General features: G+C 48.1%; 1 protein-coding gene across 1 annotated transcript in view; it reads left to right on the top strand.

Annotated features, from left to right (window-relative positions):
- The window catches only part of FAT2 (FAT atypical cadherin 2), an 80,740-nt gene extending 61,896 nt beyond the window's left edge, over positions 1–18,844 (top strand). The window contains exons 18-24 of the mRNA XM_037802051.1: positions 753–950; positions 4,381–5,191; positions 8,524–8,669; positions 11,082–11,520; positions 13,696–13,849; positions 15,503–15,966; positions 16,903–18,844. Of these exons, the coding sequence (XP_037657979.1) occupies positions 753–950; positions 4,381–5,191; positions 8,524–8,669; positions 11,082–11,520; positions 13,696–13,849; positions 15,503–15,966; positions 16,903–17,435 (2,745 nt within the window). The 3' untranslated portion in view covers positions 17,436–18,844. The remainder of the gene's footprint in view (positions 1–752; positions 951–4,380; positions 5,192–8,523; positions 8,670–11,081; positions 11,521–13,695; positions 13,850–15,502; positions 15,967–16,902) is intronic.
- The last annotated feature ends 4,303 nt before the right edge of the window (positions 18,845–23,147 follow it).

Raw genomic sequence — 23,147 nt, 5'->3', positions numbered from 1 at the left:
AGTTCGGTAGTTTCAGGTATTTACTTCTAGCTATTCCAATACATTAAAGCCTAAGAGGTGTTATCTATATAGTGCATAAGAATGTCCACCAGAGTGACCTCTCGACTCCATTTGAAATCTCTCAGCCACTGAAACTGTTTCGTCTCATTGTGCATCCCCCTTTTGGTCAAGAAGATACTGTCAGTCCCACGATGCCAGGTCCACATTCATCCCCGGGAGTCATACTCTGCGTTGCCAGGGAGATTTACACCCCTGGGAGTCTGGTCCCACGTAGCGGGGAGGGCAACGAGTTTACCTGTCGAGATGGCTCAGTTAGAAAGAGAGAGGGCCACATCTGAGCAACGAAGAGGTACTCAGGGGGAGACTCTTAGGCACCATTACATACACCTTTAGACTCTCCTTTGTGGTAATGAGCTTCATAAGGGCAAGTCCCATGCTCGAGGGCTCAGCACATCAAACCGCCAGTCCCAATGTTTGTGACAACATCAACACCAGTCCAGGTGAGGATGTCCAACACATCCGCACCTTCCCCCAGATCCTCGGGGCTGGGGAGGGGGAGGCTGTAAATATATTTTTTATTATCTTCCCAAATTACTCTAGGATGTGTCACTATTTCACTCCAGCCTATACTAACCTACCGTATCTCACTTCCTATTCAAAGTTCCATGCAATTGTGGTGTTTGAACAAATCGACTGTAGAGTTGTACCAGGTCTCATTTTGCTCTTTGGTTTCCTGTCACTCTTGGTCTCAGGAGAACTCTCCCATTGGCAGCAGAATCCTGCAGCTGATCCTGAGTGACCCAGACTCCCCAGAGAATGGCCCCCCCTACTCATTCCAAATCACCAAGGGAAACATCGGCTCTGCCTTCCGAGTGACCCCAGATGGATGGCTGGTGACCTCTGCAGGCCTGAGCAGGAGGGTGCAGGAATGGTATCAGCTTCAGATTGAGGTGAGAGCTGGGCTGGCCACTGGTGGTAAGCATGGGGACAGTTAATGTGCTGGTAAATGCACTGCTGGGTGCTTCTATTATTGGGGGAAAATGTGTGCGGTGGAGCACTTATAATGTGCCAAGCACTGAGCTAAGCACTTCAGAGGCATCCATGCATGAAATCCTCATGGCACTCTTTAAAGCAGGAAAACGAGCATCTTCACTTTACAGATGAGGAAACTGAGGCACAGGGAGGTTAAATGACTGGTTTAAAGTAATACTGCCTGTGAGTGGCTTCAAACCCACACGCTCTGAACCCGGAGCCCAAGCTCTTAATCCCTATGCTACATCCAGATAGAATATACACACTCTGGCTCTAACTCATTGAGTTTGGCCATGACAGCTCTCTGAGCCTCTGGTGCTAACATGACCTAGCTCAGAGAATTGGTGTGGGGCCCAAATGAAAGAACGTATATTCATGTGTGGGGGATTATGGCAGTATTGTTATGGGTTGTATGAGAATTTCCCAAGGAACCGTGGCCAAGTTGTTGGTCACATAATCTCTCCCTCACTTCATTTTCCTCAAATCCTTTTCCTAGATCTCAAGTCCAATGGACCTTACAGTTCTGTGAATAGCCCTCTCTGGGCTGGAGATTATGGATTCTTCCATCCATCCATCCAGTCTTTCAGTAACTATGTATTGAGTACTATATCCTGGGCCCTATGCCAGCTGCTAGGAATATAGCAAAGGACAAGAAAGGGATGGACCCTGTTCTCATGGGCTTTTAATTCTAACTATGGAGGCCAACAATAAACAGAAGAAGGAAAAAATAGCTTCTTTATAAATTATGATAAGGAAATAAAATGAGAAACTCATAAAAAACACAGGAGATACATGTTCAGAGGGAAGCTGCTTCCCTGAGGAAGGGACATTTGAGCTGAGACCCAAGGAAGCAGCCATGTGAAAAATAAGCAGGAGAGAGTTACAGGCAGAAAGAAAAGATGAGCCAAGGTGAGAGCTCAAAGTGTCCTAAGATGAGTTGCTCACATGCTCCAAGGTGGCTGGAGCATGTGAGCATCAGTGGGAATGAAGCTGAAGAGATGGGCTGGGCAGATCATGGAGGCCTCACAGCTAGGTAACCGTATTACTTGAGGTCCAAACTGTGATGCTCTTGAGAGTGAGAGAGGCTCTAAAAATAATTAATTTGCTGTTGGAACAAGTGCAATCAAGACTGTCCAGGTCAAACTGAGATGCTATCCTAATTATAAGTCTTGGATTTACTTTTGGATTCTAATTAAAGTACAATGAGAAGTTGCTGAAGGGTCTCAAGCAGGAAGTCACCCTTTTTGTGTATCAAGAAGCTCATTTTTGAAGCCCTATAGAGAGTGAGATTGAAGAGGGCAAGAGTGAGGGAGCGAGACCAATGAGAAGTCATCCAAGCTGGTGATAATAGTGCTGCAATTTTGGAGGTGATGGTGAAGATGCAAGAAGTGGGCAATTTGGGTCATGTTTTGCATGTAAATATACAGGAATTCATGATTGGATGTGAGGAAAGAAGGGAAGAGAAGAGTCAAGCACAACTCCCATGTTCCTAGCTCCAGTGGAGTGGGTGGGAGTGCCATTTTTAAGACTGGAAAGAGTAGGTAGGGGTAGAACGGAGAAAGGGTTTATGGGGTTAAATGAGGGCTCGCTTTTGCAGGTTACCTCTGAGGTGTACAAAGGGCCAGCTGGGAATAGGCTTCAGCAGCCCAGAGGACAGATGTGGGCTAATGTGGACGATCCTCAAAGCCAAGGGTAGGGATGCAGTTGCCTAGGGGAAGGTGAGCAGAGCGCCTTCCTGACCTCTGTGTTCTCAGCCACAGGCACAGAACCTGGCCCAGAGAGGGGCTCAGTAACTATTTGCTTCCTCACCTTCTTTTGAATCTGTCCTGCATCTCCACTTCCATTCACTGGCAGGCACCACAGACCAGCAAAACCCAAACATACAGAAAACACATACATGGGCTGTGGACACAGACTATGAGTTCAAATTCTACTCTGCCCTGACCTGCTGTATGACCTTGGACATGTTACTTGTCTTCTTTGAGCCTCAGTTATATCTTTTGTAAAATGGGACATGTAATGGTATCTGTAAGAAAGATTAAATATGGTAATGCATTTAAAGCATTTGAAAGTGAGAAACTAATGGCTCATGGTTTGTACTCAGTTAACGTTAGCTATTCATTATAATTAATAATAATATTAATTATTGCTACTGTTATTGATATCTCATCAGTGTTGTGCATAATCCCCAGCAATGGATATAATTCTATAACTTCCTCGTCTACTCAGAGAGTTGGAATGCACTGTGGACAGTCGAGAATGTGGCAGTGTCACCAAAGAGCAAGAGGAAAGCTTTGCCCCTCTTAAATCTATCTAGGCAGGAAGTTACAGGGAAGCTTGGTTTCAGACAACTGGGAACAGAAATGTGAAAGGGGAATGCATTTAAATTTACATTCATTTCCCTACTTAAATGAGGTCATGCCACTCCCTTAGTTAAAACCTTCATAGGCTTTTAATTGTCCTGACCTAAAATCCAACCTTGTGCTCCTCAGCCTATCAGGGATCAGTGGTCTGGCCCCTGCTCACTTCCCCAGCTCATCTTCTGCCCCTCTGCCCTCACCCACTCATTCCAACAGTAGCCTGCTGTCTGTTTTCTTGAGCACATCACATTCTTCCCACCCTACGGCCCTACTTGCTTTTCCCACTATCGCCTCTTCTTGCCTCTTCTCACCTCTTCTCTTCTCTTCTCTTCTCTTCTCTTCCTCCAGGACTTGAAATATCACCTCCTCAGACACACCTTTCCTACCACCTGATATAAATCAGTTCTCTTTCCCTCTCCAGTTCTCTCTTTCGGCTTCACCCTGTTGTTTTCCTTCCTAGCACCTTCATAATCTGGCATTCTCTTGTTTGTTGGTTAACTTATTCCTTTTCTCTCTTCTCCTGATTATAGCAATATCCTCAGTACCTGGCAGAGGTCTTGGCCCATACAAGGCACTCAATAATCATCTGTTATCTGACTAGAAAAATAAACTGCTCCCCCCCCATCACATTTAGTATTGGGAATCCCAAAGGGACTCTTCTTATGCTGAGCAGGGTGTCATGAATGTATGTGCACGGGAATTGCTAAGAGACATCTGATGACCCCTTCAAGGAATGAGTTAAGTTTTGCTGTATGGTGTGGGATGTAACTCACTCCTCCATTCTCTTCACAGCATCTGTTAATGTAACAGTGTTTTTGAAGTTAGGTGTTTTTTTTTTGTTTGTTTTGTTTTTTTTTTTCCAAATGCAACAGTGTACTGAGCCTGCCCTCAGGTCAGGTTTGGGGGAAGAGAGATGGGGCTCCTCGCTGGGACCACAGAGGGTACTGCAGTGCTTTTGGGTAATGGCCGTGTTTGGTTTTGCTCACAGGTTTCAGACAGTGGCAGCCCTCCCCTCTCCTCTTTGACATCTGTCAGAATCCACGTCACGGAGCAGAGCCACTACCCACCCTCTGCCCTCCCATTGGAGATCTTCATCACCATTGGGGAGGAGGAGTTCCAGGGTGGCATGGTGGGTAAAATCCATGCTACGGACCGAGACCCCCAGGACACACTGACCTACAGCCTGGCAGGAGAGGAGACCCTGGGCAGGAGCTTCTCAGTGGGTGCTCCCGACGGCAAGATTATCGCCACTCGGGGACTGCCCCATGGTCGCTACGTGTTCAACGTCACTGTCAGCGATGGAACCTTCACCTCCACTGCTGGTGTCCATGTCCATGTGTGGCATGTGGGGCGGGAGGCTCTGCAGCAGTCCATCTGGATGGGCTTCCACCAGCTCACCCCAGAGGAGCTGGTGAGTGACCACTGGCGTAACCTACAGAGGTTCCTCAGTCATAAACTGGACATCAAACGAGCCAACATCCACTTGGCCAGCCTGCAGCCAGCAGAAGCCATGCCTGGCGTGGACGTGCTCCTAGTCTTTGAGGGGCATTCTGGAACCTTCCACAAGCTCCAAGAACTGGCTTCCATCATCACTCGTTCAGCCAAGGAGATGGAGCAATCAGTGGGAATTCAGATGAGGTTAGCCATGCCCGTGGTGCCCTGCCAGGGGCCAAGCTGCCAGGGTCAACTTTGCCAAGAGACAGTGCACCTGGACCCCAAGGTTGGGCCCACGTACAGCACAGCCAGGCTCAGCATCCTAACCCCACGGCACCGTCTGGAGAAGACCTGCTCCTGCAATGGTGAGGAATGGGTCTTCCCCAGGGACAAGCAGAACTGTCGGGCCCGAGGGATAGAGATACCAGGGAGGATCTGTGGGATAGTCAGAGGGAAGTTTTACCAAGGCTGAAGGCCACAAGTATCAGACCTCCAACGTCCATGAGATGAGCACTGGCTTCAGAAAATCTAGTCGTGGAATAACACCCTATTCCTGGCCACTTTGGGGGGTTTGACAATAATGTTACGAACATAAGAGGTGGTTTAGTATTGTGGCTAAGAGCATAGGCTCTGGCATCAGACTTCCTGGATTCAAATCCCAGCTCTACCCCTTCCTAGCCATGTGACCTTAGGAAAATCACTCAGCCTCTCTGTGCCTTTGAGCTGTTGTGGAGATTGAGTACTAAATATCAAGCACTTGCTTAGAACAGTGCCCTACCCATGGAAAGTGCTCAATAGATGTGGCTTACTATTACTACTATTACTGTAGCCTGGTGGTTGTAAACTCAAGATTTAAGCTCAGCTCAGGGTGGGTTATTAAAATTCTCTGTGCTTCAGTTTCTCATCTATAAAAAAGGGAAAGTAATAATACCTGCCTTCTGGAGTTGGTTTGAGGGGTAAATTACATAATGAATACAAAATGCACTTATATAAAGCACTTAGCCCATAGTGGCCTGTAATGGATATGAAAGCACTGACCCTTAATGAGCACTTGATCAGTGGGGCTGCGTTTCACATGGGGCAGCCTTGCTGTATAGAAGGACAGTGCTTTGTGCCAGGCTTTGTGATTCTGTCATCTAAACTCATCCCTGCCCCAACCCTATGAAGTGGTGGTCACTAGCCCCCTCTACAGTTGAAACTGAGGTATGGAGATTGTATCGGGTTGCCTGAAACTGTGCAGCCTCCAATGAAGGGCTGGGTATTCAAATCCCACTCTAAAGCCCGAGTTCTTTGCCCAGCCCTTCGGGAACCCCACTTTCTGACAAGGCTCATTCCAGACCCCCAAACCTGGCTTCAAGACCGTGCACCAGACCAGCCAAGAGCATTGGCAGCAGGGAGTGACATCGTCTTCAACTCATCGTCGTCCCCTACGGGGCTGGGCCTACCGTCTAGTTTGCATTAGGGAAATGCTTTCTCAGAAGGTTTTGGGCTTTCTCCTCGGGGCACTGGGTTTAGGCTGCTCTTGTGAGTTCTTCTTGGGAGGCCTCCCCTTCTCTGTGTCTCTTGCCCCAAGATCTGATGCAGGGAAACCATGGTGGCTGAAGAATCTCTCTTGAGCACCTGGCATTGGATAGCAGAGATTCTAGAATAACAGAATTTACAAGATTTCCAGGGAAATTTGTTTTTAATTCCATTTTATTGAGATACATTCACATATCATACAATCATCCATGGTGTACAATCAGCTGTTCACAGTACCATCATATAGTTGTGCATTCATCACCCCAGTCTCTCTTTTGAATATTTTCCTTATACCAGAAAAAAGTAAAAATAAGAATAAAAAATAAAAGTAAAAAAGAACACCCAAATCTTACCTCCTCCCACCCTATTTTTCAGTTAGTTTTCGTCCCCATTTTTCTACTCATCCATCCATACGCTGGATAAAGGGAGTGTGATCCTCAAGGTTTTCACAATCACACCATCACACCATGTAAGCTATACTGCTACACAATCTTCTTCAAGAGTCAAGGCTACTGGGTTGCAGTTTGATGGTTCCAGTTACTTACTTCCAGCTATTCCAATGCATCAAAACCTAACAAGGGTTATCTATATAGTGCATAAGAGTGCCCACCAGAGTGACCTCTCGACTCCATTTGAAATCTCTCAGCCACTGAAACTTTATTTTGTTTCAGGAAATTTGTTTTTAAGATACCTGTTCCCGGGTGTCACCTCCAGAGTTTCTTATTAAGAAGATCTTGGGTGCACCCTGGAATTGGCATTTTTTAACCAGCATCCTGGGCAATTCTGAAGCAGGTGGTCCAAAGGCTTCACTTTGAGAAATACTAGATAGGCTCACCAGTCACCAGAATCACTTGGAAGAACTGTGTTGTTTAAACATTTTAGTGAAATACGACATACAGAAAAGGGATTCATGAATCATAGGTGTACAGCTCAATGCATTTTCACAGACTGGACACACCATGTAATGAGCACGCAGAACAAGGTAACAACACAATGTCTCAGAGGCCTCCGTTGTGCCCCTTGCAGTCATTCTGCCCATTGTGGGGAGATTGTTAAAATACAGATTCCCAGGTGCCACCCAACACCACTGACTCAGATTCTCTGAGGGTATAGCCTGGGATCCTGCATTCTCTGTAGCTGACCCTGATATTCAGCCATATTTGGGAATTACTGATCTAGATCATCTTTGATGTCCCATCTGATAATGGCACCCTATAATAGAATTTCCAGGGTCAGAGAATTTTAGTCTATGGTAAGATAGAATCCCAGGTTTTTAGAGTCTTAGAATCTTGTAATCTTTTGTGTCTCAGCCATTCTGGTTCCTCCTTCTCCTTTTGGCTTCTCTTCCCTCTTTCAACAGTTCTCCTCCTCTAGGTATTTGGGGCCTGTACCACTCATCCCTTCCCCTGATGACTGATAAGCTTATTCACACTAAGGTTTTAGGTATTTAACAGGTGAACTCACTTCTGAGAAATTTGGAGTTTTAAAAATCTGGGGAGGAAAGCACTTAATATAACATGGCATTTCCCAAAGGGGGCTTGCAGAAAATAAGATAAGTTTGAGAAACTCAAATTTGGGTGACGTCTCAAACTCCTTATTATGCAATTGTGCATTGGCAATTGCTGAGGTAGATGGAGGATGCAGGCCTTCCAGAATTTTTGAATATACCATTTAACACTACCTCCTTACTTTATCAGAGTGTCTCAACCTCTCAGCAGCATTTTATTTGGGAAGTGTTTACCCAAATGATCACACCTCTAATGGTGAAGGAGATATTTTGAGATCAAAAATCCTTGTTGTTTTCATGAAATCATAATTTATGCAAAATAATCTCTATATCAACCTCCTTCTTCTACAGATGATGTCAGAAATAAAATGGAAATTGTGTATGATAAAAATTTCGATTTCCACACATTCAGTTTATTACATTTCTTGCTCAGTTCCTGCTTTCTTAGTGGTTTGTGCTCACAGTCCTTGAGGCCAAAGGAAGGTATAGGGTGGTGGCCCTGTCTACTTGTGTGACCTGGACAAGTAATCCTAGCCCAGTTTCTTTGCCTGTAAAGTGGGAGCAATGACCCTGCTTGTCCCCCAAGGACTGAATGAGACAAGGTTGGTTCAAGAGCTCTGTGGGGGGAACACTTGCATGGAGCTGACACACCTCTGGTTGCTTTCACAGGTACTGCCATCCGGTTCAGTGGTCAGAGCTACGTGCGTTACAGTCCTCCAAACGCTCAGAACTGGCACATTCAATTCCGTTTGAAAACACTCCAGCCACAGGCCATTCTTCTGTTTGCCAATGAGACAGCATCAACCTTCTTGAAGGTAAGGCACTGCTCACCAAAGAGATGTCATAGGGATGTGCCAGGCTGCATAGGTGAGCAGAGCAGAAGGACGGTGAAGAAGGCCAATTTCTGGCGAAGAAATTCCTGCCTGGTTTTCAGGGATGTTGGATATGATTTAAAAAATGTTGGGCCAGGCCACAGGTCTTCCCAGTCCCGGATCACCACAACCGTCCCACCTGGAGATATACATCCAGTGAGGTCTGGCTATTCTGTGGGACAAGAGCAAGCACAAGAAAATTGACACCTCTGCCACATGTGCCAATCTCCCTTTTTGACAAAGAGAAAGCAGACTTTGGCAGTTGCTTAGAATTTAATTCATTCAGCAACTATTTATTGAGCACTTATTATATGACTGGCACTGTTCTAGGTGCTTGGGTCTCATCATTGAGAAGACAAAAACCCCTCGGATAGATTTCATTCTATAGGGGGGAGACTGACAACAAACATAAATGTAACAAATCTGAAAATTACAGAGTATGTTTCCATGTAAAAATGTTATGGGAAAAAAAGGTGAAGGTGAATCAGAGTATGGGAGTTGCAGTGTTAAATAATGTGGTCAGAGAAGGTTTCTTGAGGTGATATTTGAGCAGTAATTTGAAGGGGAAGGGAGGGAATTAGCCATGTGAACATCAGGGGTGAATAGTTTTCTTGGCAGAGGGAAGAGTAATACAAAAGCCCTTTGGCAGGGGATGCCTGGCATGCTCCAGGGAACGTCAGGGAAGTCTGTACAGCAAAGGGGGCAGTAGGAGGAGCGGTTGAGGTCAGAGATGTAGCAGGACAGGAGCAGATCACGTGGGGCCTTATAGGCCTTTGTAATTATAGGCCTTTGTAAGGACTGTTCTGAGCAAAATTGAGGGCATTAGAAAGTTTTGCAGCAGAGAAGTAACATGACCTGACATATTCAAAAGGATCATGTCTGTGGTGTTGACAGTAGATGTTAGAGGAGCAAGGATAGAAGCAGGGAGGTACCTGCTGATGCAGTAATTCAGGTGAGAGATGGTGGTGGTTTAGAGCAGGGTGATGTCAGTGAGACAGGAAGACAGGATCCAATTCTGGATAGATTACGAAGGTAAAGCCAACAGGGCTTCCTGGTGAATTGAATGTGGGGTGGGAAAGAAAGGGAGAGCAAGGTTTTGGCTTGAGCAGCCTGAGGAATGGAGTCTGTCACCTGACCCGGGGGTGGGGGGACATGGGTGGAGCAGGTTTAGAGGGAAGATCAGGAGGTCACTTTTGGGCATGGAAGTGTGAGATGCTCATTAGACCTCCAAGAGGAATGGGATAAACGGGTCTAGAGTTTGTGAGAGGAGTTTGGGCTGGAGATAGAGATTTGGGAGTCTTCAGCATATAAATAATCTAAAGCCAGGAGGCTGGCCGAGATCATCAAGGAGTCTAGAAATTTCACCCAGAGAAAACTCTACCTATCCCAGAGTCACCAGAAAAATATATGGTCATTAAACTTTCCTACTTCTTGGGGGTAGAGTGAATGGAAATGTTCTAATCTAGTGGTTCTCAGACTTTTTAATTTCAGGGTTTAAAAGTGTAAAGCACTTTTAAAAATTATTGAGGACCCCAGAGAAGTTTTATGTCAGTTATAACTGACATTTTCAGAATTAGAAATTAAAACTGAGAAATTTAAAAATATTTTTTCATTTATTCATTTAAAAATAACAAGAGCCCCATTACATTCTAAAATAAATAACATATTTATGAAAAATAATTATATTTTCCAAAGGAAAAAAAAAAAAAGTAGTGAGGAGAGTGGCATTGCTTTACGTTATTGCAAATCTCTCTTCTGTCTTACTTAATAGAAGTCAGCTGGAGCCTCAATTCTACTTCTGCATTCAATCTGTTGTGATAGCACACATTTGGAAAACTCCACTCTATACTTAGAGAGTGAGTAAAATAAGCAAATAGTGTTTTAGGATTATGATGAAAATAGTTTTCCTCCATGGATCTCCTAAAGAGATCTCAGGGTTCCATTGAGAACTGCTGTTCTAATTGATTCTTGAGGAAGTAGGAAAGAGTTTGGGGGGTGATCTTTCCTTGGATGCCGGTGTTCAGGAGTGTGGAACACTGGGGAGGTCTGTGGAGGAGAATCCAAAAGACAGGGTCTCGATCAGCAAGACATCTCTGGGCTTCAGTTTTCTCTTCCGTGAAATGGACATGTCATCCCTGCCTAGACCATCCCAGGGAGTGCGTGAGGTCAGATGAAACCATAGACAGAAGAGGACTTTGGGTGCCTTTATGCTCCACAAATGCGATGTCTAAAACAGCCTTGACCTCTCCCACCCATGAAAACTCAACCAACATTCTTGAAATGGCAGCCTGTTTGCAGGGCTTTTTGCAAGGACTTCTTGGCTTTGCTGATGGCTGGCTGGGTTTTTCTTTGCAGCTGGCTGACGGAGTGCCCCAGCTGGAATACCACTGCCCAGGTGGTTTCTATGGAAACCTTTCCTCGCAGCGCCATGTGAATGACCAGGAGTGGCATTCCATTCTGGTGGAGACGGCCACCTCCATTCGCCTGTTGGTTGACGGTACAGGCAATGCCTCCCTCACCCTCCCAGAGAACTGCCGGAGTCTGAAGTCTGAAAGAGCCCTCTTGCTGGGTGGCCTTGTCCTCTCGCATTTTTCCCCAAGTGTCTCCCAGGGCTTCAAAGGCTGCCTGGATGCTGTCGTTGTCAATGGTGAGGCGCTGGAGCTGCTGGGGCATGGCAGGAAGGTGGCAGGCTTGCTGGAGACGCAGGCCCTCAGCCAGTGCTGTCTCCACAGTGATGACTGCAGCCAGAACCCGTGCCTCAATGGAGGGGAGTGCTCACAGACCCATGGGACAGGTAAGGACTGGGGCAGGGGCTGACCCCAAGGTTTATCCCAAAGGCTCCACCGAGCATCTGTCACGTTGAAGGAGCAATCGTGCAATTGTGTATCACTGTAGAGTTTACAAAGCCTGTTCCTTCACCACAGCCTGGGAGGGAGGGAGGGAAGAGAGCCATAAATAGCTCCATTTTATAGCTCAGGAAACTGCAAGGCTGTGTAAGGGATGTCCAGAGAGGTAAAGGAACTTGTCCAAGGTCACATGGCTTTTAGGTGGGAGAGGCATGCCCTGGGTGCAGTTCTCAGTGGAGAACTCCTGCCTCCTGGTGCTGTATTTCCCTCTGTTTCTCTGTCTCGTGGCTAATGGGCTGGGATTTGTGAGGTTTGCAGTAGGAGAAGCCAAGAGACTTTCCCCTCCGTCATCAAGAACTATCATTCTACCTTTTATTTTATTTTATTTTGGATAGGAGAGGGGGCATGAATGGGAAGCTCAGGTATAGAGTCTAGAGTTAATCACACACCTGAGTGTCATCACTGGCCCATGTGAACCCCCTCTCTCTCATTCTCTTTAATTTTTACCCCCACTCCCTTCCCCTCCCCCAACCCTATAGGCAAATATTTAAATATTTTTTCTACTGTTTTCCACATGCTCAAATTTTTAATTTATGTAATTGGCATAAAATTTTTAACACTCTTCACTCAGCAACATATTTTTAAAGTCCATCTCTCCTGTCATGAGTACATTTTATGCATTGCTTCCCACTGCAGCTCAGTGCTCCGTGGTGTGCACACACCCCCATTTTCCCTCTCACCCTTGTCCGTGCACCTTAGGAACCATGTGAGAATTTCCTTCACCCCCCACCACCACCACACACATCCTACCCAGGGATAGAATTCGCATATCCAGAGTATCCAAATAGTGTGACCACATAGCCCAAATTACTCTCCAGCATGGCTGCACCCATCTCCACTCCCACCTGCAGGCCATGAGGTTCCTGGCTGCCCCATCCTGTCGACACTTGGTATTATGTCTTTTTTTTTTTTTTGTCAGGCTTATAGGACTGTCATTTCTACCTCCAAAATACCCATGGAGTCTATCGCCTCTGTGCCCACTGCCATCACTCTGATCCAAGGCCCCAGCATTTCCCACCTTTTCTACTGCACCAGCCGCCTCCCTGTTCTTCTCCTGCTTCTCTCTATTCCCACTTCTGCCTGGGAGCCAGAATGAGCTTTATGAGGTGCAGACCTGAGCATGTCACTCTCCTGCTTAGAACCTTTCAGTGACTCCCCATTGCTTTCAGGGTAGAGTTCAAATTCATTCTTGTGCATGGCTCATGCTGCTTTAATGTTCTGGCCCCTCGCCCTCACCAGCCTCACAGCCTACCACCGTCGCCTTTGCTTGCCACACTCACCCACGCTGGGCCCTCATCAGTTCCTTGAATGTACCATACTCTCTCCTCTGAGCCTCTGCACGCACTGTTGTCCTCTGCCTGAGTCGTCTTCCCCTTTGCCCCTCCATCTTTTTGCCGGGCTAGTTTTTACTCATCTTTCAGGTCCAAGTCCTTAAGAAGACTTCCTGATCCCCAGAGCAGGTTAGGGCCCCCACATTTCCCTTTCATAACACCAATTTTTCTTATGATTGCTAAGATCCTGATATTATGTATAACTGAGCCTCAGCTTTGCCATTTACCAGCTGTGTGATCTTGAGCAAATGTCATACACTCCCTGTGCCTCATTCCCTCACCTGTCCTGCCTTGTCCCTGTCCCCTGATGAGGATGATCACAGTAACCAATCCCAGGGTTATTGTGGTTGTGAGCATCAAATGGGCTAATACTTGAAATGCTTAGAATAGCAACAACGTCCATGAGGAGGATGTCAAAGCCTCTTCTTCTTCTTCTTCTTCCTCCTCCCCCTCCCCACCTCCCCCCTCTCCCTCATCCCCCCTCCCCCCTCCTTCCCTCTCCTCGATTGTTTGAGGGCAGGGACCAAGGTATCTTGTTCATGATACCCAACATGGCGCCTGGCTCAGAGGAGGCCTCAATAAAATAAACAGGTGGTTGCTGAATGGCTGCATGAACCCACAGATCTGCAAACATGCAAGGCCGTCCCTGTCTCCTAGAGGGCCTCGGTCTAGGGCTGCCTGTCTGCTAGGCTACTGCTCTCTCTTGCTCACCTTTCCTTCTCTTTCTCCCAGGCTATGTCTGCAAGTGTCCCCCACAGTTCTCTGGGAAGCACTGCGAACAAGGAAGGGAGAACTGCACGTCTACACCCTGCCTGGGAGGCGGAACCTGCATCTCCTCCCCAAAAGGAGCTTCCTGTAACTGCCCTCACCCATACACGGGAGACAGGTAAGCACAGGACACCCACCTTCCGGGGCGCCTCACCCTAGGTTTGGCACCATTAGGAACGACCTCTGCACTCTGACCTCTGAGGCCAGTGGGAGGCCGGGGGCCGAGTGCTCCAGTGATTCATCCAGCATTTCTCAGAATGATGCTCCAGCCACCTGCATCAGAGCATGTTGGGAGGCAGGAGGTAGGGGCTTGTTGAAAAGGCAGATCCCCAAGCCCCACTCTGAACCTGCTGAATCAGAGTCACCAGGTTGGGGCAACGAATCTGCCCTTCTAATCATCTCCTCAGGAAGTTCTGATCTTTGCTGAAGTTGGAAAATGGCAGTTCTTGTTTTCCTTCTCTAGACTGTGGCTTCCCAGAAAGTGGCCTGGGGACAGTGGTTCCACTTGGCACAGGCCCTGCTGTGAGTCTGGAACCCCACCGCGAGCTACCTGTACCATGCTGGGCTGTGGGGGTAGCTAGGAATCATACCTATAATCCTAGAGGAAGAGGGGCTTTGGAAATCATCTGATTTTATGGCTCCCCAATGTGGGAGTTTTTAAAAATCATGAAGGAGCCTTATGAAAACTAGATTTCCAGAATTCATCCAGACCAACTGGCTTGGAACCTCCCAGGAATGAGGCCGGGGAATCTATTTTTAGAAGTTCCCAAGGGAGCTTTGGACCTAGCCATGCCTAAGAGAGACAATGAACTAGTCCACCCCATTCATTCTGCAGAAGGGGATATGGAAGTGTATCAGGAAAAAGCACCTGTCCATGATCACCTGTGTGTTTATGACCCAAATAAGTCCTTTCTCTCAGCAACTGGTGTTTCCTGCCCCACTGCCTGCCTTGCTTTGCAGGAGCGAGTGTTATCCATTCGTTAGATGCATTGGGAGGACGCATCTAATGAATGGATAACACCCTGAAAGTGTGTGTCTGAGACTGGTGTTTGCAGTTTAAAAGAGGAACATGGAGAGGACATTTAACACAAAGGATCAAACCATTAGTGGTAAAATTTCAGGCCCTGGGGGATGATTTGGACTGAAGTGGAATGAAGGGAGCCTTTTTCCATATCCCTCAAAAATCAGTATAGCTAGCCATGGGAGACATCTGCTAGGATCCTTAGACCACAGAATGCTGAGCTGAAGGTGACCTGAGAGGTCATATGGTTCAAGTGCTTCCTCTGAGAAAGTCGTTCATTGTGAGGTAGCTGATCTGTGCATGGCCAGGTTGGGTTCCTGTGACCTACTGGTGATGAATAGTAGGTGACACTGGTGCCCAGTCACCATTGTTGGATGACGGCTGACTTGTATCTGGGACCCTGACATCATTGCTAGAGGACTACCAAGCATGTCAGTCAGATGCCTTCACCGTGCTGTGGTTAGAAATCTGACCTCATGATTGAACAGTATATGTCCACTGCCTAGATCTCATTGGGAAATAATGGATGTGTCCAGAGCCCAGATATTATTGGTCATAAATGTGAGTGTAGCTGAGGCCTGTATCTTACTAGTGCAGGATGGAGGGTGTTGATAGATCATTGATGTGTTTGAAAATTAAAGGGTAGGCTGGAGGGTGGGGATCTCTCTCCCATAGATCTTTGCAAGAGGAGATATGAAAAGGGCAGTACAATGACTCAGGCCCCTGACTTCTCTTTCTCTGTCTCTGCAGGTGTGAAATGGAGGCAAGGGGTTGCTCAGAAGGATACTGCCTCGTCACTCCTGAGATTAAAAGGGGCGACTGGGGGCAGCAGGAGATGCTGATCATCATAGTGGCCGTTCTGTTCATCTTTTTCATTGGGGCCATTGTTGGGCTTCTCCTCTACTGCCGCCGCTGCAAGGCTCACAAGCCTGTGGCCATGGAGGACCCAGACCTCCTGGCCAGGAGTGTTGGTGTTGACACCCAAGCCATGCCTACCCTCGAGCTCAACCCCCTGAGCACGAGCTCCTACAACAACTTGAACCAACCAGAGTCCAGCAAGGCCTCGGTCCCAAATGAGTTCATCACCTTTGGACCCAGCTCTAAGCAACAGCCGGTGGTCTGCAGTGTGCCCCCCAGACTCCCACCATCTGCAGTCCCTTCCAACTCTGGCAATGAGTCCATTTTGAAGAGAACCTGGTCAGGAGAGGAAATGGGTCAGTATTGCCAGAGGCACTTAGCCTCTCAGGTTGATGGAATGGGGTGGGTAGATCTGAACACTCCATTATCTGAAGCAAAAGGGTTTTTTGGGCCACCATCCAGTCCAGTCCCTTGGGATGGGATATGAAAGGATGTGATCCAGGTCACAGTGCACCAATGCCTGTGGGTCTAGATGCCAGGTCTCTCGACTCAGCCTGTGGCTCATTCTACTGCACCATGATCCACTCCTCTGAGTTCCAAATCACTCCCTAGGATTGGTATACATGGCAGAAACCTGTAGAACTGGGATGTGGGTGGATAGAATCCCTGGGATGCAAAGGAAGCTTCTGCATATTTTCATTTTTCTGGGAAGGGAAAGAGAAGCAGTGGTCCAAGCTTCTGGTCACCTGAAGGTATAGCAGTCTTGGGCCAGACCTGGCTGGCCTAGAAAAGGGAACTACTTTACCCGCCTCTCATCTTTTGCTCAGAAGGAGGTGAATTTGTAAAGTACTCTGTATTTTCCAGTTTATTTACCAGTAGTTAAAACGGGTATTCCCCCCCTCCCCTTTTTTGAGGAATAGGGTAACTGGGGCACATGAAGATGACGTGACTTGTACCAACTTACCCAATTATTCAGTAGCAGGGACAGTGGTAGAACAAAGGACTCCTGGTCTTCCGACTTCCAAATCATATCTCATTTTATCACCCTTTGTTGTAGACTCCATCACCTCCTAATACAAACTATATGTCAATGATCTTCAATTAAGGAGGCAAAATTCACCAGTAGGGCTTGGGTCTCACCAGTAGGACTTGGGGCAGAGTTGCCATATCCAGCAGTGGGGGTGGGCTGCATGGAGCCATCCATGTTTTTCCCTTGTTCATTGACTCTTGAGCCAGTTGGAACTCTTACTTCGGAAACTCAGCGCTCACTCTATTTTGCCATTCCCTTTCAGTGTACCCAGGTGGAACCACGGTCTGGCTCCCTACTTATTCCAGGAAGGAACGCTGGGAATACCCTCCCTCTGAAGTGACCCAGGGCCCTCTGCCACCCTCATCCCACTGCCACCCAACCCCAGCTGTGATGCCGGAGCCCATTGGCCTCTATGGGGGCTTCCCCTTCCCACTGGAACTGGAAAACAAGCGGGCACCCATCCCACCCCGTTATAGCAACCAGAACCTGGAAGATCTGATGCCTCCGCAGCCTCCCAGTCCCCAGGAGCACCTGCTTGCCCCCTGTCTCAATGAGTACACAGCTATCAGCTACTACCACTCGCAGTTCCAGCAGGGAGGGGGAGGGCCCTGCTTGGCAGAGGGGGGCTACAAGGGGGTGAGTATGCGGCTCAGCCGGGCTGGGCCCTCTTATGCTGAGTGTGAGGTAGGGGGTGGGCCTCCCGCAGGCCGGGGCCAACCCCGGGCTCCCCCCAACTATGAGGGCTCTGACATGGTAGAGAGCGACTATGGGAGCTGTGAGGAGGTCATGTTCTAGTTCCCTAGTTCTCAGAGGAAGGCAGGCAGAAGGGCTTGGCACCTTGCCCCTGCCCCACAGGCAGTGAGTTGACTGTGGCTGGGAACATGGGAGGGAAGCCCCCATACCCAGTCCAGGCTGCCATCCCTTGAAACATGCTTTTCCAGACCCCCAGCTAGTCCCTGAGGGTGGAGGGAAGCTGAGGGTAGAGCTCCAAAAACAGCACTAGGGCCCCCAGGAGAGAGAGGGGATGCACAGAGCAGGCACCCAGGAAAACCAGGAAAAACTGATGCCTGGGTTGGGTGAGAGAGAGTGTGTCTCCTTCTTTTGCCATTTCTCAGTCCCCAGGGAGGCAAGGCCTCAATTCCTGGGTCAGCTCTGCAAGAACGCATTCTTAACGCATGCTCACGGTTCCATCCTGGAGGCAGAGGCAGGTGTGTGTCCAAAAGGCAACCACTGCCCCCACTATAGAGATGGGGTGTGGGGTCAGCTGGGCCTGGAGGGCCACGGGGTGTCCTCCTGGGGCTGAGAGGTGAGCAGCAGGCAAGCAGGTACCAAAAGTCACCGCACCCTGCCGCATTTATACATCCAGTGCATATTTTCTGAGCGCCTGCTCCATGCCAGGCACTGTGCCAAGAGCCAGAGATACAGTGGAGAACAAGGGCAACAGGGGTTCCTGGGAGCATCACTGGGGCCTCAGTCTCCGGGAGGTCCTGCTCCTCTAACACAGATTCAAGGGAACTTGTTCCGTCCCTTTAAGTCACATGACTACCCACCAGCTGGGGCCTGCCAGGACCCTGTGTGGCCCCGGGCGAGCCTTCTCTGTTAAAGAATTCAGACCTCAATGGAACTCTGGGCAGTTCATCCCGAGTTTCCCAGACACTTTTGCTGAATGCAGGAAGGAAATGTGTCCATTCTAAAATTCTAAAGCACTTTTCAACCTTGGTGTCTGGATGAGTTTCCACAAAGAGATTTGTTTTCTTCCCTAGACACAAGGAACTCCTTTTCAGGGCCGGGTGGAGGCTGGCTGGATGCCCTGTCCTGCCCCTCCATCTCAGATGCCTGCCAATCTAAGTGTTACCTGCAGTGACTCAACCCTATGCATGGAGGGTCATGTGGGCACGTGTCTACACATGTGGGCATCTGTGTATAGTCTATGTGACACGTGTGTAGACTTTATGTAGCCAGGAGTGGCGGGGACCAGAGGCCACTGTGCCCGCTCACCTCGCCACTCCCTCCCCCACCAAACCTTCCCTCCGGTCCACTGCCTTTTCAAGCGTGCTGTTTCTGGAGACCAGGTCAAAAGGAAGAGCAATGGGGAATCTTACCCATGGGTCGCTGCTTTTGGCGGCAGCAGGCTGTGTGGGTGAGAGTCTATTTGCATGAATGGTTGGCGATTGTGTGTGTGACTGTGAGTGAGTGACAGTATGCCTGGTTCGTTTTTTTTTTTTTTTTTAACAATAAAATATTTTTCTTACTGTTATTTTCTGTGTCATTTAGCCTGATTTGGGTTGGGTGCAGGGAAGAACATGGGGTCTACAAGACCTTCAAGCTAAGATTCATGGAATTTGGGAGCTAGAAGGGACCTGAGCACAAGAATTCCCAAACCTGACAATGCATCAGCACCACTTGGCAAAACTGCTAAAATACAGATCCCTGAGCCCTGCCCCAGACACACAAAATTAAAATCTATCAGAGTGGAATCCAGGAATCTATCCTTTTGAAAAAACACCTCAGATTCTGACACAACTGCCTGCAGTAGCTCACGTCCTTCAATTTAAAGACGGGAAACTGAGACTCTGAGTGGGAAGGGACAAGTCTACTAACCAGCAAGTTAGTGAGAGGCCAAGGTCAAGACTTCAAAACTTCTGACTCCTGGCCAGTACTCTTGGCACCACATGGCACTGGTTGAGGAGAACCAGCTTAAATGCCCTGGGTCTTGGGAAGTCAGCTGTCCTGGCGCCCAGAGTCTGCCTGTGGCTGCTGCTCCACAGCTCGCCCTGGGCCCAGCCGGAGATGAGGGTCACTGGGTAACCTCCTTGCCTTGGGTTCAGGAGCCAGCCGTGGCCTAGTCCCTGCCGGGCCAGGCCTTGCAGTTAATACAGAGACTCGAAAGCACCAGTCTCTGTGGTCAAGCTCCCAGTCCAGGTGAGCAGAGAAGGCATAGCCGCAAGAGGCACCCCAGAAGACTGTGGCTTTGTGCGGACAGGCTTGGTTCCACACCCAGCTTTCTACGGTCCAGCTATGTGGCCTCGGGCACAGACTTGGCCAATAATAGCTACCTCATAACGTAAGGAATAAATGTAGCGAGGATATAGCAGAATAAACAGTAAATGATAGCCTTTATGACAGGAAATAATATCTAGTAGTATATCAATAGGATTCATTTATCTGAACTGTATGGAATTCAGAAATAATCTAGTCCAGTGTTGCCCAAATTTCATTTTACCCCGATAAAATACCATTTGTACTATTGTTTACTTAATATTTTTAAAGTGCTTTAAAATTTTTAAAAATTTTTTTTCACCTTTAACATCCATGAAATAAAGGATTTGCAAATTACTGTTTTTTTCTAACACACAAGAAAAAACATAACTATTCAGATAAAAATAGCTGTCCAGGGACTCCCTAAATCATCTTTGGGAAACATTGATGCAGTCCATCCTCATTCCTTAAGTTCCTCCCCATGAGGTTTGCCTGCGGTCACCCAGCCAGAATGTCACCAAGGTAAGACCCCAATTCAGGACTGACCTCCTGCCCGGCGGTCTCCGCACAGCACCGCATGGGCTTGTTCTCCTGGATGGGGAGGGCGCTGTCTACCCGCCCCCACTCCCACCCCAACCGGCTCCCTTCCATCCTTCGTCCTCCTGAGCCTGCAACTCAGGGCTGGGCCACTAGAGGGCTCTCTGGGATCGCGACTCATCCTACTAACTAAGCCTTGGGGAGACCCCCAAGGATTTCCGGGAAATCTTCCCATCCCAAGCCACTGGGCCCTCTGTTTCCAAACGTCCTGAGTCTGACACAGCATAATGGCAGCAGAGAAAGGCAGAGACCCAGGTCTCCTGACTGCCGGGCTGTGGGGCGGGGTGGTGGTGGTTTACACCTCATCATAATCACCCACATTCTCACCAGCCACCTCCTCTACAGCCACCTCTACTACGTACTTGATAGATGCCAGGTGCACTGCACACACTGGAGATGTGCTCTCTCATTTAATCCTCACAAACACCCCATGAGGGACGTCCTGTTACTTCCGTTTTACAGATGGAAGGACTGAGGCCCAGAGAAATTAAGCACCTTGCAACTTACATTAGGAACTTAAACAAGTGAAGTCACCCAGTTCATGAGTGGTAGTGTGAGAAACAAGCACCATTCCTAAAAGGAATAAACGCTCACCCGATTGTGGAGAAGAAAAGAATTTATTCACGATCTTGCAAGAACGGGAGCCCAACCAAAATGTCGGTGGTTGGAGCACAGAATAATAGACCCAGAATTTATTTCTTAGGCCTAACTGGCAACTCCTTCCCCTGTTTCTCCAGTGGCTGGATACTTCAGAGGTTACATTCTATTTGACAAGCCTAACTAGCCCAGGCAAATTTGAAACATGCAGCCCAGGCAAATCGGAAACATTTGAAATAAGTTTCCCTCGCGAATTTGCAACATTTGAAAAGGTTGAAAAAAATCTCCACCCCTGACTATAATGGTTATGACCAGGCCTCTTTAGAGCCAGTCAGGGCTAATTTGGTAACAAGTGATGAGGCTATTTTGGGAACTTCTACCCCCGAGTCTCCACCTTGGAAGGATAGTAGATAGTGGGTGGATAAACAGGGGGACTGACCATAGACTACAGTTTGTCTTTTTAACCTTTTGCCAATTCCTGAACTGCCCCACCCTGCCAGGCACACCTATCCTGTGGGAAACATAAACTTAATCTCATTCTCACAGTAGGGCCGGGATTCCAATCTCTGCCTTCTACTTGGGCTCCCTAAACAAATTAAAAATATGGGACATCAATCAGAGGATTGATGAGCAGCAGCAAGTGTGACTCAGGGGGTTTAGTCCAATGATCCAAATGAGTTCAGAACAGGCCAAGACCTGACTGATTCCAGGTCGCACTGGTGGAGCCAGATTTCAGGACTGGGGAGGCAGCTCAGCCCTGCAGGCCAGGCCACTCCCGTAATCCTGCGCCCGGTTCTGGGGAAGGGTCCTTAGGAAGGACACAGCAGCCTTGAGCATTGCTAGAGGAGAGTGAGCAGGAAGGGGGGTGGCCAAGGACTCACAACCCATGTCCTGTGAGGTAAGAAGGCAGTTTCTACTGGAGGAGAGGCAGCTGGAACTCACCAGGACTTATGGCAGAGGGCTGTGAAACTACTTCCTCAGAGTGACAGTGGAGTGAGGGAGGGCTTGCACAACTGCGACACACACATGGGTGTTTAAGGCCTCGTAGGAAGGGCTATTGTATCCTCCAGAAATCAACACAGTGCCCTGGGTGGGAAGGCACATGAGGTCTTGGAGAGAGGGCTGGAGCCATGGCTAGAACCCTAAAAGTAAGAAACTAGGGTAATAAATGGAAAATCCAAAAGCCTTATGGGAAAAAACTGCTCTCTTTTGGAATAAGGATTATCACGGTGCTAAGAGGGGGAGGAGGGGGGATAGAGTATATAAAGTGTTCAGACAAGGAGTGATTTGCCCAGCACCACACAGTCGGCTCAGTATTAGGACGGCCAACCCCTCCTCTTTGTGACACACAACGGATTGGTGAAAAGCCAACCTGTGAGGACACTGGGCCGGTGCTATTGCAGTGTCTAAGGACAGACTTTGGAAGTCCTCGATGGCCTTTGCCAGCCCCCTCTTGAAGAGAGGCACAAACTCTCACCCAAGGAAGAGCAGAAACTTTCTCAGAGACCTGGCTGGGAAAAGGCAAGCCTTTAGATTTTTTTCAAGATTCCTCAATAAATCTACCAGGTCCAACCAAGGAAAGTGCTTGGTTAGATCAATACAACATTCCAAATGAATATAGTGACATCACCTCCTTATCAGGGTAGTACACCATTCACTACTGAAAGAGACTACACTGAATTTAGTAATCAACCAATTCCAGAAACATGATTAGCCCCTACAGGTAGGCAGTGGGGGTGGGGTGGGGGAGTGGTTCAAACCTGACTTGATCAATGCCCTTAAGCAACTCACGATCTACGGAAGTGCCAAGTAAACACATCTCTCTAGCACAGGCTAAAACAAAATGAGCCAAACACAGAAGTAACATTATGGCAATGCTGCAGAGGGAGTCGTAAATTATGGTAGAATATGCTGGGGAAGGTTTCAGAGAGGAGCAGCTTCAAGGTCTTAAAGTTGAGCTTCAGATTTAGCACAGAGAGAAAGACCAGCCAGGCCAAGGCAATAGCCTAAGGTAAAGGCTAGGGGGTTTTAAGCATTTGGGCAACAGTAGGTAGTTCTGATGGGCAGGAGCATAGGGTTTGTGGAGGGAAGTAGTGGACAGGAGAGGAAGGCAGGCTGGGTCAGAACACGGGGGACCTAGGCCAGGGCTTGGAAATTAACTCTGTGTCCACTGAAGGACGTGAGGAGTGACAGAATGAGATAGCAGGGAAGTAGATCTCAATGGCAAAGGCATGAGATTTGGAGTCAGACACATCTGACTCCACCATTTAGGAAACGTGTGATCTTGGATAAGTTATTTAAGCTTTCATGCCTCAAGATTGTAGGATATTAGAT

Source organism: Choloepus didactylus, chromosome 13, assembly GCF_015220235.1.
Source record: "Choloepus didactylus isolate mChoDid1 chromosome 13, mChoDid1.pri, whole genome shotgun sequence".
NCBI lineage: Eukaryota > Metazoa > Chordata > Mammalia > Pilosa > Megalonychidae > Choloepus > Choloepus didactylus.
This window is presented reverse-complemented; position numbering and strand designations above follow the sequence as displayed.